The sequence below is a fragment of the Balaenoptera musculus genome, chromosome 5, assembly GCF_009873245.2.
Source record: "Balaenoptera musculus isolate JJ_BM4_2016_0621 chromosome 5, mBalMus1.pri.v3, whole genome shotgun sequence".
Taxonomy (NCBI): domain Eukaryota; kingdom Metazoa; phylum Chordata; class Mammalia; order Artiodactyla; family Balaenopteridae; genus Balaenoptera; species Balaenoptera musculus.
In genome coordinates, this window is record NC_045789.1 from 76,404,130 (window position 1) to 76,420,743 (window position 16,614).

Here is a 16,614-nt window from a genome sequence, read left to right on the forward strand (position 1 = left end):
GGACGCCGACCTCCACGCAGTTGAAAATCAGTGTTTAATTTATAGTCACCCTTCTGTATCTGCAGTTCCTCTGTATCCTCGGATTCAACCAACCTGAGATCGGGTAGTACTATAGTATTTACTATTGAAAAAAATCTGTGTATAAGCGGACCTGTGCAGTTCACACCCGTGTCATTCAAGGGTCAACTGTACTCGAGTTTCTTTCACAAGCAGATCCCCTTAAAACACCAAAGCAAAAGTGAAAAAAAAGGCTCTAGGGGCATTCTGAAAGGAGTCTGTCCTCCTTAGGACTGAGAGAAGACCAACTTCTGCACAAAATCCAATTCACCTATTTCGAAAACATGTTCTTAATGATTTATTTCTATTTTATATTTTCAGTGAGTTACTTTTAAGGTAAATAGGATTTTTATTAAGTCCCCAAATTTCTGAAATATGAACAAAGTACACTGATTTTTAGGGATTAGTGCTAACTCATGGTTTTGATAATCATTTTCATAGTTCCTAGAATAAATAAAACTCTATAACATTTGAGAAAAATCGTGGGTGGTGAGGATTGTTACCCAGAAGGGCGTGGCTATTTCACAGGGGGCAATGCCAATATCAAAGAGTGAATGTACACAATATCTAAAATTCAGGGTCTGCCTAGATGACCTAAAGCTGCACCCAGAAAGAAAATTTTTTACATCTATGATGCAAAAGTCCTAACAGATAAAAACAGAATAAAGTAAAACCATAACTAAGATACTTGAGAATCTCAGTGGCGCAAACACTTTTAGTACCTTAGGCATGCCGTCACTCTCCCCCATAAGGTGGTCTATCAGTTGACTGGTCAGCAGTTCATCTCTGGCCTGACCAACCTGTTTAGGAAGAGAAAGAAACAATAAGTCCAGCATCTTAAACTTAGGAAGGGGTGGTAGTGGACGGCGCTGGGGGGAGGACAAATAATCTACTGAGGAGACGAAATTTAAAAATTGTGGAAAAATACCTATAGTCAAGTGCCTGAAACATGATGTAAGCTCAGGGTATGTCTCCATTCATTTGTAGAGTCTCCATTAATAAAAATCCATCCTTAGAAGCTATAGCTTTTCTAAGTTGCCGTATCAAAATACTGTGGTATTTTTTTTTACACACAGAGAGAATGTACTTCTTGGATGTTTCAATAAAAACTTTCTTAAGATAAGTGACTGTGACATGGAGAGAGTGCCATCTTGAGCACAGGAGCTGGACCTTGTACAACAATATACCTCCAAGTGCCTCATCTCCAGCAGCTCCCCGAGAAAAGGCGCTTGCATATGGCTACGTGTAATTTAAAGTAGAAATAAAAGTACGGCCAGAGGGTTCCAGAAGAGGGCAGGCAGCTGGAAATGTGGGGTGGAGTTCTGGAGAGGACTTTGGCCTGGAAATCTGGATTTGAGAGTCATCTCCATAAAGCTCTGAGTTAAATCACTGCCGTGTTGGGCGGTGTTGATCAGGGAAATTATTTATCAAATTGGAGGACGGAAATGTATTAGATTTAGATAGTAGGAATAGTTACTGACAAGATTAGGAGGCTTAAGAGTCTTGTGTCTATAAAAAAGAGGTGAGCCAAGAACCCAACTGGAGCTCAGCCAAGGAGAAGGAACACTGAACAGCGCAGTCACATTAGCGATACAGTGAGAAAAGCTACCGGAAAAGGAAGGAAACTCATTAGGGACAGAGCAACATGTGGCCTAGCTTGCCACCCCTCCGGGAAAGTGTAAGGAAAAGTTCGGAAGTTCTTTGTGCAGGAGAGGAAGGATGAGATCAGCAGACTTGAGCACAGAAGAGGTGGCCGTGAACCTGTGGGGACAGAGGCTCTCGGGCTGCAGAATTTCTACACGCTCCACTGACCGTGGTCGTCCCCGGTGTAGGAAAGCTAAGCTTTGACCAATCTGTTGCCTCTGCTCTCCCCACTGCTCTAAGGAAGGAAGAGAAGGTAGAGCTCATCACCTCGACGGCTTTTGTGCGTGGCTTTGGGTGAATAAGCCCGTACGGAGAAATGGTTAAAGCAAGGGCTTTGGGGTCAGCCTGCCTGAGGTCAAAAGATAACCTGTGTGATCCAGAGCAGGTCACTCTTGGGACCTCAAAGAGGATAAAAATAATACCTAACTCACAGAATTGTTGTAAGGATTAAATAAGTTAATACACATAAAGGGCTTGGACTGGTGCCAAACAGGCAGTGTTGCCAGATAAAGCAAACAAAAAAATATAAGATGCCCAATTAAGTTTGAATTTCAGGGACTTGAGCATACCCAGGACATTAGGATAGATGGAAAGGGGAGCCAGCAGGGAACAGATGTGGCCACTCAGAATTAAAGTTAAAAGAAGGGTGGAGACAGAATGCTGAGGACACGTGCACTGACGGGCAGAGGAGCCAGAGAAGAAGGCTGAGAAGGGACCATCGGAGGAGTACCTGGAGAGCAGGAGGGCAGTGTTCTAAGGGAGTAAAAAGTTCGAGAAAGATGCGCTGTCATAGCATAAAATGCTGCCATAACATGGGGTAGGGTGCAGGCTGAGAAGGGACGTCGGTATTTAGCAAGGACGAGATCAGTGGGGACCTTTTAGAGAAGGTTTATGGAGTGGTGAAGGCAGAAGCTGACTGCAAGGAGGTGAGCAGGCCCCGGACAAAGCTAACCGTCGGATGCTGTACAGACCCATCTTTCCCATCCCTATTGAGGATTCTCTCAGGTGATGACTCCCAACTAGGGGTCTATTACTGGCCCCCTTCTCCAACACACACACCAAGAAGGTATTTCAGAACTCTGAGGTGTAGAGGATGGGGGTGGGGGTGAGTGAAGTATGAACATTTTAAAGATGTTCTCAAATGATTAAGGGCTATGCCTTCTGGTTGAGAATCAGCAGGTACCACTGCACAGGTTGTGAGAAAATGCATGTCACAAGTAAAGGTGATTTTTTTTTTCAGGGGAGGGGTCTCAAGGTGGAAAGAAGATAAAGGAATAAAGGAATGGGAAGGAAACTAATATCACCTACATAGTAGTTTCAATAAATATTTATTGAGTGTCCACAATGTGCTAAACACTCTATAAAGAGATGGGCCTTTGACCTTGAGGAACTACTAATCTGAAGGGGGTTAACTGCAGCAGTAAGTAAGGTTCAGAGTACTTACAGGATTCTAAGGAGGGTGAAATTTCATCCAGAGGACAGTTCAGGAAAACTTTACAGGGAGTGGCGTGTGAAGTGGGTCCTGCATGTTGGGTAGGAGGCAGGGGTGCAGGAGGGAGGGCGTCCAAGGTGTGGGTAACAGCAAGAGCGAAGGAGCAATATCAAGAAATTATTGTTGGAGAAACTGGAACCCCAATACGTAGTTGCTGGGAATGTAAAATGGTGTAGCTGCTTTGGGAAACAGTTTGGCAGTTCCTCAAAATGTTAAACATAGACTTAACATATGGCCTAGCAATTCTGCTCCTAGGTATATACCCAAGAGAAATGAAAACACATGTCCACACAAAAACTTGTACACAAATGTTCACAGCAGCATTATTCATAATAGCCCCAAAATGGAAACAACCCAAATGTGTATCAACTGATGAATGGATAAATGTAGTGTGTACACATTCAATTAAATATTATTAGGCTTTAAGAGGAATAAAGTACTGATACATGTTACAACAATGTATCTATCTGATTAAACAATTTGTATCCAGAATATATAATACAGTCCTACAAATCAGTAAGAATGAGATGATACAATTAAAAATTAGAAAAAAGACTTGAACAGAACTTCATAAAAGAGGATATTTGAATGGCTAATGAACACATGAAAAAATGCTCACTTTCATTACTCTTTAGAAAAATGAACTAAAACCATACAAGATACCACTGCACATCTATCAGAATAGTTACAATGAAATAGACTGATAAGTGCTGGTGAAGATGGGGAGCAACTACATTCTTTTACATTGTTGGTAGAGTGAAACTGGTACAACTACTTTGAAAAAAATGTTTGGCAGTACCTACTATTGCTGAAGATATATATATACTCTGTGACCTAATAATTCTACTCATGGATATATACCCTATAAAACTGAGGGCTTATGTACACAAAAAGACATGAACAGCAATATGGCAACTTTATTCATAATATGCCCAAACTGAGGCAACATAAATGTCCATTAACAGAATAATGGGTAAAGAAATTGTGACAGTCATATGGTGGAATACTACACAGCAATGAATAAGAATGAACTATTGCTACACACGATAACACAGATGCTTTCGCAGACTTAATGTTGACTGAAAGGAACTGGGCACAAAAGAGAACATATGTATGATTTCATTTACGTGAAATTCATAAACATGTAAAACCACTCTATAAGAATAGAAGTCAGAACTGTGGTTACCCCTGGTGGGGAACACTGATTGGGAGGCAGCAGTGGGCCTTCTGGGGAGCTTGATCTGGATGGAGGTTACACAGGTGTACACAGATTTTATTTGAAAAAACTAATTGAGTTGCATATTTAAGATTCGCGCATTTTACTGTATGCAAGTTACACCTAAAAGAAAATGCAAAGGTTCTTATCTTTTAGAGATAGATTTTGTATCCACAAACGAAATGATATGATGTCTGTGATTTGCTTTAAAATAATATAGGGAAAGAGGGTGGGTGTATGAATAAAATATGACTGGCCATGTGCGGATAGCTGTTGAAATGACATGATGGGTATCTGGGGGTTTGTTATGCTGTTTGGTCTACTTTTGTAAATGTTTGGAAATTTCCTCAAAAAGTTAAAAGAATAATTAGCATTCATGAAAGTTTCATTCCAGAGTTAACTTACAGTTTCAATTGCCATTTCTATTGCTGCATTGTCTTCTGAGCTTGGGCATTTCAGCAAGTGTTTAAGTGCCTGAAATGAGAATTGTATAGAAATTAAAAATTTTCGGACTGCTTTCACATTGGGAAAATCAAAGTTTTCACACAAACAAAGTAATCACAGTTTGTGAAAGTATCTTCATCTCAACCAGGAGCTTGCACAGTGCTGAGTCTTAAAATACATACTTAAAAGGCTGAGTGTAGTTTAAAAAGTGGAAGGATCCAGTTGACCCTTTGAAGAATCTAGTTCTGATTTCAAATGAAATCAGAATGAAAAATGTGCCCTCTTTCAGTAAGAAGATTTAATTATTTTCATTCATTTATTCACTCAACAAATATTTACTGACAACTTGCTGCTCTGTATATGAGACTGTGCTAGATGCTATGGAAAATATCAGGCCGTCTCTTTGTATCATGTACAATCTAACTGGAGAGATCTATGTGATGTGATGAAAACATAATTATTATAATCAATTATTTTAAGCCATAGTTGTCTAACTCCTGAACGCCATACCACCATACCTATGAAGACGTTTAAAGTTATAAAAGTTTCAGAGGCAAATGGGCAGTATTGCCAGTTGGCTTTATAGGTGGTCTGAAGAAGAAAAGATGATTAGACGTGAGGATGATCTTGAAGATAACACAGAAGAAAAGGACTTGAAGATGAACAGGTCTGTGGAAGGTGGGGAAGAGGGCAGAGAGGAACCCAGGTGGAGAACAGGGACGGGAAAAGGCTAGCGGGAGCGTAGGATTCTTCAGCGGCAAAAGCTAGATGCCAGATTGGGAAGTTCAGGCTGGTTGGTCAGTTGCGGAAATTCTCTTGAGTGCCAGCTAAGGAGTTTAGACTCAGTAACTAAGAGGCCAGAACAGCAAATTGATGGCCTGAAGGCTGAATTCACACACAGACATGTTTCTTTGGCCAGTGAGATGTTATACAAATATCTGGGCCTATATTTTAATATTGACCCAGACTTGTGTTTCTTGTGAAAAATCCTATGATCTGAGCTAGTAGGCCCAAACTCCTGAATGGCAACACTTTTTTGGAGGTGAGCAGCAGCTGTTCCCTTCAGATGAATCGCGTCCCGTCCAGCAGTCCCTGCCCTGTCACTCAGTGAGTGCACAGCCTGACCCTGCAGCTTCACTTGTTTACGTCCATTGCTTGAACACCGTAACCCCTGCTTTAAGGGCTCTTTGTCAGTCAAAGTTAGTACCATTTGGGGAACAAAATGAAGAATGAGTTATAGACAGAGAAGCTAAAAACAAGGAAAATAGGAAACCATTGCCATAATCTAAAGCGAGGTGACCCAGGTTTGGATTACATGGATGGTAGAACAAAAAAGAGAGAGCTGTGAGAGAGGTTACGAAGGCAGAATGTGACTGGGTGTGGGAGAGAGGGGAAGAGTTTAAGGCTGACTCTGAGACTTCAAATCTGGGTGTCTGGGAGCGTAATATATTTTAAGAAGATATTACTTAAAATAATATCGTTATTTTAATGATTATCATTATTTTAATAATATCATTATTTATTTTATCTGATCATTCCTGTGGAGTCCAAAGTATGTTTTCTTGGCAAATACTCACTCGTGAATACTGGCCACACAGCAAGAAGAATTTTCCAGCCTGAAAATGTCTTTTTTCTCCTTCGAAATATAAGGCAATGCTTTGATAGTCCTCATTAGTAGTGTCTTCAGAACCTACAACAGAAATTCACTGAGTAAAATATTTAAGCAAAACTTGTTTACCTCTTATTGCTAATCTAAAAATAGGATCTAAAAACAGGTGATCTAAAAAGAGGTGATGAAAACCTTTTCACAGCAAATATTATTATCAGTGTCTTTTTCATCACAAAACACATTCACCATAATAACCCCACATATCAACTCTGTTCCATCTTCTTTTCGCTCTAAATAACAATCAGGAGAGGAAGTTATGACGCTTTGTGAGAAGCTGGGTTATGGTTTGACATTACCCTTAGTGACTTTTATCTTTCTTTAAGAGTCTCAATCTTATTTCCTAAAACAAGGAACAATCCAGGATTTCCCTAGGGTTTTGGAACAATCAGGAGCAAAGTTAACCATAATGCAAATGTAATCCATCTCCTTTCTTCAATGCCCAGTTTAAACAATAGTCTGTATGTATTTGTCAGACAAGGGAGATGATACTCAAATGGACAACAGATGCTATTTAAATATAATTACTGTTTCTCCTTTTTAAAAAAAAAATTTATTTATTTATTTATTTATTTTTATTTGGCTGCGCTGGATCTTAGCTGTGGGATGCGGGGTCTAGTGTCTTGACCAGGGATCAAACCCGGGCCCCCTGCATTGGGAGCGTGGAGTCTTAACCACCAGGGAAGTTCCTTTTCTGTTTTTCTTTTACAGGCTTAAACATATTAAGCACAGAAGACCCCAAAGCTGCTGGAATTCCAATTCATTGTTTACGTTTACCCATGGGAGTTGGAGGCCCAGTAGGGCACCAAAGTATAAGAACAGCTCCGTGTCTCCAGACCAAGGCAGATATGGAGTTTATAAAAGAAGGGAGTAAAGAAAGGTGAAGAAAAGTGTGTGTTATGTTTTGGGAGTGGGAGGGCATATGTGTGTATATGTGTGTGTGTATGATTTAGGATAAGCCACATCCTTCTGAAATTAGAAAAACTTAAATGCTTTAGTGCAATGATGATTTGCAATTGTTAGGACAGAAATGTCATCTGTCATGTTAAACATTAATATTTGTAATGTTGCTTTTATCTGTATTTCCTTTTTTTCTTTAGCTATTTATTTTCTCCAATTACCTGAATGACCTCCTAAGATATTAGAAGATGCTTTTACCTATTACTTCCCTTGAAGACTGAAACAAAAATTTTCTCGTGAACCCCACCAACAGTTCTTACAGTCATTTTGTGAATTGTAAAAAAACGAAATAACATAACAGGACAAATATTATAATTCCACTTACAAAAGGTACCACGAATAGTCAAAATCATAGCAAAGAAAGTAGAACAGTGGTTACGAGGCTGGGAGGTGAGGGGAATGGGAGCTATTGTTTAATGGGTATATAGTTTTAGTTTAGGATGATGAAAAAGTTCTGGAGATGGATGTGGTGATAGTTGCACAACGATGCGAATGTACTTAATGCAACCAAACTGTACACTTAAAAATGGTAAATTTACGTTATGTATATTTTACTACAATAAAAAAGGAAAAAAAGAAGAAAAATCACACCACAAATAATGTTATACATGGCCCATGAAGTGAAAAATCTGAAAATTATTTCAGTAATTTCTAAGAATAATTACAAACATGGGAAGAAAACCTATAAGCCGGTATTCTCAGAATATAAAATTTTCTTTTGTACTTTCAAAATCTTTAAAAACCACATCATATATTCTTAATTTGTAACTCAAATTAAAAAATTTATGAAAACATTTACTTTTTCAAAAATCATTCTGCATTTCCTATTACCTTCATCTTGGAACCTTGCTTTACCAGGTTCCTTGAGCAGTAGCAGGATTTGGGAAATCTGGCCTCTCGCGGAAGTCACCCAAAACAGCTTAATTTTTGAAAATGGTCTTATAATTCCATCTCATCTTTAAGGTATAGTAGGGATCTTGAAATCTAACAAGTAACATATAGCTGGTGTGTGTGTCTGTGTATAAATGGTGTGTGTGCATGTCCTTGTGGATATACAAATCTGATCATCAGACCATAAGAGTCAAAGTGTTCCTTTGATAAAGTCTTTAAGAGGAATTAGGGAAAACAACGATATTTACCAATAATGTCCGCATAGATTTCCATTTTGTTGTGCTGCTGAGCCAGTGTGAAAGCTTCATTATTACATTTGGACATAACAAGAAACTGGATGGCAGACCCATAGTCACCTAGCTGTAGAAAAAACCTGAAACAAAGTACTTTAATGAACTTGACTCATTTAAAAGAAGTTTGTCATTTACAAAATAAGATCTTTTTCAACCTGGAGAAACCATTTAAAAGTAAAAATGTATTCGGTAAACTGCAGTTCTATACCATATGTTTATATTTGGAAAACATACTCTCATACGTTGACCACAACAAAGAGCCTTGGAATTTAAACACTTAGATATAATTAAAAAAAAAAAAAACCCAAAAAACAGAATAAGTATTCCATTTGAATGAATTGATTTGATAAGAGGAAGCGGGGGCTCTCTTTTAAGGTTAGTTTTTGGAAGTCCAAAACTATTAACGCGTTACGTTACCGGGCTACCATCTTGGCTCCATCCGGGGACTGGGTTTCCCTGACAACACTGACAGCCTTTTCTGGATTGTTGAGGTGGTCCAGGTAGATGCGGATCACGCTGTTCCACTGTTTTGCGTTCTCATAAGCCACAACAGCTTCTTTGTATCTGTAAGAGATACTTATTTCTGACAAACTTTCTTAACACTGTCACATTTGGGGGAAAAATGTCAATAAACGTTTGGGACACTTTTTTATTGACGGTGGTTGCTTATTTTTCTTGAACTTCTTCATTTTTTATCAGAAAGAATACCAGGAACCATTTCACTAAAATATGTTCTTTTCAGAGGTTTGATAAACTAAGAGTAAAATACCAATTTTACCGTTTTCTCATCTGAACCATATATATACAATTTTTTACATTTTATTGTTTTTGTTAGAGTGGAAAGATTATAATAGTAATACAGGCTTATTTTAGAAAACAGAAAATAAGGAATTTTTCACAATTAGAGATATAGCTTAACAGTGATATATAAAATCATTGTGTGTTGACCTCTAGATGGAGCTCAAGACTTCTGTTCAGTCCCCATGAGCTCTCCAGCTCTTCGCATTTTAACAAGACATTTAGTGTATATCTCTTTCTTAAGCTTACTTTTCTAAAAGTAGAAGGAAGTAACCTTTAAAAATCTCTTAATACATATCGCTAAACAATTTTCTAAAGGCTTTAGAAATTTACAGTCTCATCAGTCATGTAAAACAAGTGCTTTTTGACAATATGGTTATTAGTTTAAAATAAATCTTTTCCCAATATGATAAGTTAAAATGATATACGGTTTGCTTTAATTTAATTACTGTTAGTGAGATAGAACTTTTTCACGTTTGCATAAAATATAATTTCATAACTGTATTTCCTCCTTGTCTTTAGCCCATTTCCTCCTAGTGCCTTTGAGTTTCTTGTATTAAAGTTCCAGGAAATATCTGTATATTTAGGATACCAACTATCCATTGCTATATTTTAATACTGTTTTGTGGCTTAAACAGTGTTCTTTTCCTCTGCATCTGTAAGTTATCGTCCTTAATAAAATGACTATTGCCTAACTTCATTTTCATGCCATATTATATCAAAATTTCAACTTCTAATATTTAACCCTCAAGTAAAAATGAGATTTTAGTCCATATATGAATACATAAAGGATTGACTGAGGTATATAAAAGTGTGGGAAAAATTTAATAGTCTGGCACTTCAAGCCAGGTGAGGAGTAAAGATATTTTCTGTCTTTCTGTGCTTTGCCTTTCTTAGAGGGTTGCAAATATCAATAGTTAATTTATAAAACGTTCTTTTAAATTTGTATAAAATTGAGAAATTGTACAAACCTTCCATCTGCTTCTTTAGCTTTGGCATACTGCAAGTGAATCTTTGGAGAAGAAACATGAGGCAGAAGTTCACCAACTTTTGCCCTAGAAAGGTAGGTTTAGGAGAATAATATCAGCACTACATTTGCTCTAAAAGTAGCTTCCTACAATCAGATATTAGTTTTTAGGATTCAAAAAACAGTTATCGTGATCTTTAAAAAATCTTGGCCTCCTATAGGTAAAAGATTTAATTTTTTTGGTAAACCTATTTTCATTTTGGAAAATATTTATGAATAAATAGTTTTATATGACAACTGGCAAAAAAAAAAAAAAAAAAGCTCTTTCTCCGGCCCGCAACCCCAGTAGCCCACCCACCCTCTGTGGGAAAATGAAGGTTAGTTCATTAACTCTTTGGGGACAATAGGGCTTTTTTATTCTAGCAATTTATCTGATCAGATATTTCCCGATATTAAACCAAGAAAATGTGCTGTTCTTTGGAAAAGGAACTATTAATGTGAACGCATCTAAAAAGAAAAAGAGGAGATGGAAGGAAGGCCCAGATAGAGGCAATAGTTGTACAGCTGGGAGGAGCAGCAAGAAAACCAGTGGGGGGATCATCGACACACATTCATTTCCACACCTGCTCAGAACAAATTTTAGCAATTTCTTACCAATTCTTACAGCGGATGTAAACAGATGCTGCTTTGTCATAGTAGAGACCTTTTTCATAGAGTTGAGCTGCTTCTGAAAATTGCTAAAATAATATGAGATTGTCAAAATACTAAATTTATTATGTATGAGACCACATGAATATTTATTCACAGAAAAGTCTACCTTCATATTCTCCAGTATGGCTCCACAGTCTCTTTTAAGGACCCTGCTGGGGTGCTTGAGGGCTAGGCTAACCCCTCGGCGGATGTCTCCCATTCTTATGGACATCTGGGCCACGCCAGCCAGACATACCTCATCATGTTCCTGAAATTAGAAGGCAAATAACTAATGAATCAGACCCTAACTTAAAATGATGTATTCTAGCCAAACAATTTAAATCTAAAATGAGCCCAAAGGTTATGGTTTACTTTCATTAATCCTTTTCTGGCAAATCTCAAGATTTTGAAATAACATTGAGTCTTTTTTTAAAAATCACCTGTTGTAAAGTTATATTTTTTTCTTTAGAAGTCTAGACCTTTTGTGCTCAAGACCAAATTTTTACTGCCCCTTTGTCGTAATACCTTGCATCTCTTTGTATGTCTTCTTGGTATAAAATTTTATGTGAGAGGAAATATACTGGGCACATAGCATAAATGCTATGTATGAATAACACTGAGAAAATATTTATCAAACTGAAAATTTCTCTACTAGGCCTGATGAAACAAAAAAACCTTTATTTATTTATTTTGTGACAGAGGAACTGAATTTTATATTTTATTTAATTTTAAATAACTTAAATGGCCACATGTGACTAGTGGTGACTGTCTTTAACAACACAATTAAGGATGAACTTAAATAGATGCAGCCAAACAAAGAAAATGTCAAAACCCCAAGAGATAAATGAACAAAGGATATAATCAGGCAATTCATAAAAAAACATACAATTGGCCAATAAATAAATAAAACATGCTTGACTTCACTAATAATCAAACACACGCAAAGTAAAATGAAATACCGTCTTTTTTTTTGGCTGATCAAATTGGTCAAGATTGGTAGTGTTGAAAATGTGAGGGAAACAGACACTTTCCTACACAACTAACAGCTGGATGAATTACTATAAGTTCTTTTGGAGAGCAATCTAGCAGTATAAAAAATTAAAAGCACACATTTTATGACCTAGAAATTCCACCTGTAAGAATATATCCTGCAGAAATACTATTTTAAGTAACTAAAGATATATATACTAGGTAGAATATTCACTGTGGTGTTTTTGATAGAAACAAAACCCCAACTACAATATAATCAATAAGGGAGTGGATGAAAAAACCATGGTACATCCAAACAACAAAATTTTAGAAGCTCTTAAAAAATTAAAACATTCATAATGTATTGATTTGGAAAGACCATAAAGCAAAATGCTGCTTTTCACAGAATGGATTCTCAGTTGATCTTTGCTGAATGAATGGAAGTGAATGATTTCATTTTTAGTAAAAATCCCTATTATATACATATCTGTATGTTTAGCAGAGATTCTGGATGGAAATATATAAAATCATGAACAGTGGTTACCATTAAGGAGTGTGGATGGACGAGAGAACGTTGGACTCTCACTTTGCAGGTTAACATACTTTGGTGATTTTTCAAATTGACTATACTGAAATTGTATTACTTTTGTAATAAAATGCTAGATATAATATAGAAAAGAAAAAGATTTTCAATCTTGGCATCACCTAACTTAAAAACATCAATTTTTATTGCAAAATTTAGCTTCTTGAGCTAAAATTCTGGGATCGTCTGGGATGGGAGAATGGACTGGAATGGTGGGTAAAGTACATGCTTACCAGGTTCATCATAAAAGATACAGCATAAGGAATGAAATGGCAGAACAAACTTTTATGGACTGGGAATTCACTTTCAAAGTGGTTATTGAAACTTTTTAAGAGTAAAAGGAACAGCTTTATGAAAATCATAGCTAGCCTGTAACTGGGAAGGGATAAAAATCTTACTCCCAACCTTAATATGAAGCTCATAATTAGGGTGTAATGGAAAACATAGCTTTTTCAGACTGATAAAAATATTGTCAACTTCAGTTTTTAACAGTTCTAAGTGTTTTAAAATGATTTAACCATATCCTTGCAAAGCTGTTAATGAACTGAAAAAAGGCTCACCTGCTATATAGGGAATAAATACAATGCAAATAAGATTATTTTTTAAAGGAAACTAACAATAAACCCAAAGGTAATTATGCATATCTTATCTTTATTCAAGGTTACCTTATTATCACCTGTTATTCCTTTCTCATAATGAGCCAAAGCATTTACATAATCACCCCTGAAAAAAAAATGTGAATTTTAATACACATTTAAGTATCTTATTTACATATACAAGATTTAAAAGATCAGCTGTCACTGAATTGCTTAAGCACATAAAAGTTGTGATATACGACATTTATACATGCATTCTTTCAAGTGCAGTCCATTATTTTGCTACTTTAAAAATATTTATTGTAAACAGAGCTGCAATGAACATTTTGGTACATGACTCTTTAGATTGTGCTAAGACTGTAAGGTACTAACTTTGCAGTATGCTAGGCATTTTGGGGAGGTACATTAAATTTTATGGGTCACTTTTGCTTAATTATCTCCTTTGGGGCACTAAAGACAATCATGTGACCATAAAAAAGAATGTTTTTTCCAAACACCCAATATTTATAAGTACAATATGTATTGAGAGAATCTGGGTAGAAATGAAGGAAAACACTGGGGATGACAGTATTAAGGGCCCTGGTTCTTATTCTGATAAGAAGTATTATACATGAAATAAATAATACCACTCCCTATTCCCATGACCAATGCTAACATGGATCTGCACATCTAGAAGTCATATTTATTACCTCAATTCATTTTTATTGCTTGGAACAGAATGGATCAGTGATTTGCTTAAGATCCATTTGGAGATCCACTGTCCTCTGAGAAATCATCTCCTCCATAATAAATTAACCAGCTCTGAAAATGGCATTATTTGAGCTCCACCTTATCAGCTTAGACCCGTTATTCAACCTCTCTCAGCCTCACTCAGTTTCCTCATCTGTTGGTTACAAGGAATTTTCTGGAAGAGAAGCCGATTGAGAACTTTGTTTTGGACAGCCCAGGGCTTCACAGTCAGCAGTGTTCCTAAGTGGGAATTTCTAATATTTGGACCCAATTACATCAACACAGCTAGAGATGTCTCCTGATGGTTCCTCCTTCAGGAACCTGAGGTTTTCCTTGGGCAAACCCAGTTAGGAGATGCTAAATAAAGACTTTGGAACTCTCACTTTATTTTTATGGTATTTTAGTTCACTCACTTTATTATTATTTTGGAACTCTCATGTGGATCTAGCTCATTATTCTAGTGCCAGACTGGGGAGCTAAATCCCTCCCACAGGTGACAGACTGGTCCTGCTTTGATCTAATCAATGTCTTGGATGCAGAATAAAACAGACTGATGGAACTGAGCACAGGCCTAGGACCTTAGCATCAAAATCAGCAGCTGGTGGCTACTGGGATATCGGATGATGATGAGATATACTTAGTTCATTACTATTATCACAAGGGAAAGTCTCCTGATTTGGGGGGCTGGGTTGTGTATCTAGATCAGGGTCCAGGGGTCAGCACAGAAATAGCAGTGAAAGTTTTGGGAATTGGTGGCTTCACGGTGAAGTGTCGAGCAGAAAGGGTTAAAAAATATCAACAACATCACAGGCTTTCAACTGGCTCAGCTCATCTGACTGTAACGAGACAGTTTTTGAGAGTCTGCTACAAAAACTTTGATTCTCCTGAAAGAAGAGACAATGGAAGTTTTCTGGATGGTTCCAGGGCTTACTTGGGTGTTTGTGCTCTGACAGGAGATGGTGGGTCATCTCCCAGTGTAATGACCCTTTTCTCTTTACTCTAAGACCCAGTTAGTCTCAGGACAGACACGGAGGGCCTTGTCCGTTGTGTTATGTACTAAGATTCCTATTTGACCTTTTCAACATATGGATTAACTGTATAAGAGGCAGAAATGTGCCAAATTTAGATCAAGGTTGACTAAGAAGAAATAAAATCTCCAAAAAGTTTTTATTTGCAAAATGGAAAATTTTAAATAAGGTATCTTGGTTAGAAATAAAAGAATACTTTTGATGGAATAATTTCTACAACTATTATCTGTCAACATTCTCAATGAATCTAAAGTCTATAGAAAACAAAGTGGAACTATATAAAAATGTTTTTTTTAAATGCTAGAACCATATTTTCTTTGTTCAAAAAACAGTATTTTCCCCATTTTATAGTTTTTGAAATTGGAATGTATCCTATAATAAATGTCAAAAGGAATTGTCCAGTTGTGATGTAACTGCCATTGCACATATACCTGTGAACTTATATTTGCAAATGAATTATTCATTTTTTGTCTCTGCAGGTATCTGCATTAGTGGCATTAACCATGGCTGAGGGTGAGCTTACAGTTGGATCTTGAATGCCTCTAAAATTACACTTTTATGCAGCATTGAAATAAAAATGTATAGTCTGTCGATTAAGACTACTGACAGTTAAGACCATCTAGCAATTAACAGCACTAGAAAATTCTAAATCTCTCAGAATAGATTATGGCATTTTCAAAGGTAGGAAAGATCTGTGAAGCCTATTCATCACGCATCATGAAGGATTATTATTCAAGCACTACATATCCACCTGTGAAAAGTTTCTGGCTTGATTTTCAACATTAACTGTTGAATTTTTATCCATGTGCAATTCAATTTACAAAAGAAAAAGTACAAATTTAAGCAAATAGAAGTTGTAGAACAAAGCCTGGTATTTTTCGCCGTGCCTTGAAATCACACTGCAAATCCTCCAAGTGTTCAAAGAGGTCAAGGTCATGGGCATAGGTTAAGAAAAGCAGAGTCACCCCAATGTTTATGTGTAACTGTTGTTGGCCAAATGTGATTCAAAATAATATTTAGACTCTAAATATAGAAAAGGCTTACACCCAAACTTGACTTTGATGCTGAAAATGCAAGTGGATAAATACATGGATAAGACATCATTAGTTAGAATAAAACACTTTCTGTTGTATAATTAACATGGCTTTTTCCACCTAAGAAGCAATTATTAAATCAATGGATTTAATTATTAAATCAATGGCCTTATAATGAACAGCAGTTTAGAATTGAAGATATTCAGTAATTAGATACTGACTGAAACATATAAAAGACAAGTACTTACGTGAATTCAAGCTGAATAGCATATTCTTTTGAAATAAACGGTATTTGGTCTGGGGCTAAACGTTTTGCCAGCTGTAGAGCACTGTCCCAGTGCTGTAAATCCCTTCTCATCTATTAGGAAGAGAGAGATATTAATTTCAAATAGCAAATTATTCTGCACAGTCACCATATAGTTTTTAATAAAAGTGATTACAGATACTTTTTGTTTAAAAAATGAAATTTGGTCTTTCCAAAGACAATAAATTACTATAGCATACATTCTCAGTGCAGGTGACAGAGCCTCCAAAAGGGTGAAAATTGGTTCTTGGGG

The 16,614-nt window shown here is 36.7% G+C and overlaps 1 protein-coding gene across 1 annotated transcript in view; it reads right to left on the minus strand.

The window, feature by feature from the left end:
- WDR19 (WD repeat domain 19) overlaps window positions 1-16,614 on the minus strand; it is a 78,500-nt gene that overhangs the window by 18,170 nt on the left and 43,716 nt on the right. The window contains exons 19-28 of the mRNA XM_036852250.1: window positions 16,306-16,415; window positions 13,336-13,393; window positions 11,246-11,386; window positions 11,083-11,165; window positions 10,433-10,516; window positions 9,081-9,227; window positions 8,619-8,743; window positions 6,431-6,543; window positions 4,815-4,883; window positions 780-857 (exon numbers count right to left, since the gene is read on the minus strand). Coding sequence (XP_036708145.1) covers window positions 780-857; window positions 4,815-4,883; window positions 6,431-6,543; window positions 8,619-8,743; window positions 9,081-9,227; window positions 10,433-10,516; window positions 11,083-11,165; window positions 11,246-11,386; window positions 13,336-13,393; window positions 16,306-16,415 — 1,008 coding nt within the window. The remainder of the gene's footprint in view (window positions 1-779; window positions 858-4,814; window positions 4,884-6,430; window positions 6,544-8,618; window positions 8,744-9,080; window positions 9,228-10,432; window positions 10,517-11,082; window positions 11,166-11,245; window positions 11,387-13,335; window positions 13,394-16,305; window positions 16,416-16,614) is intronic.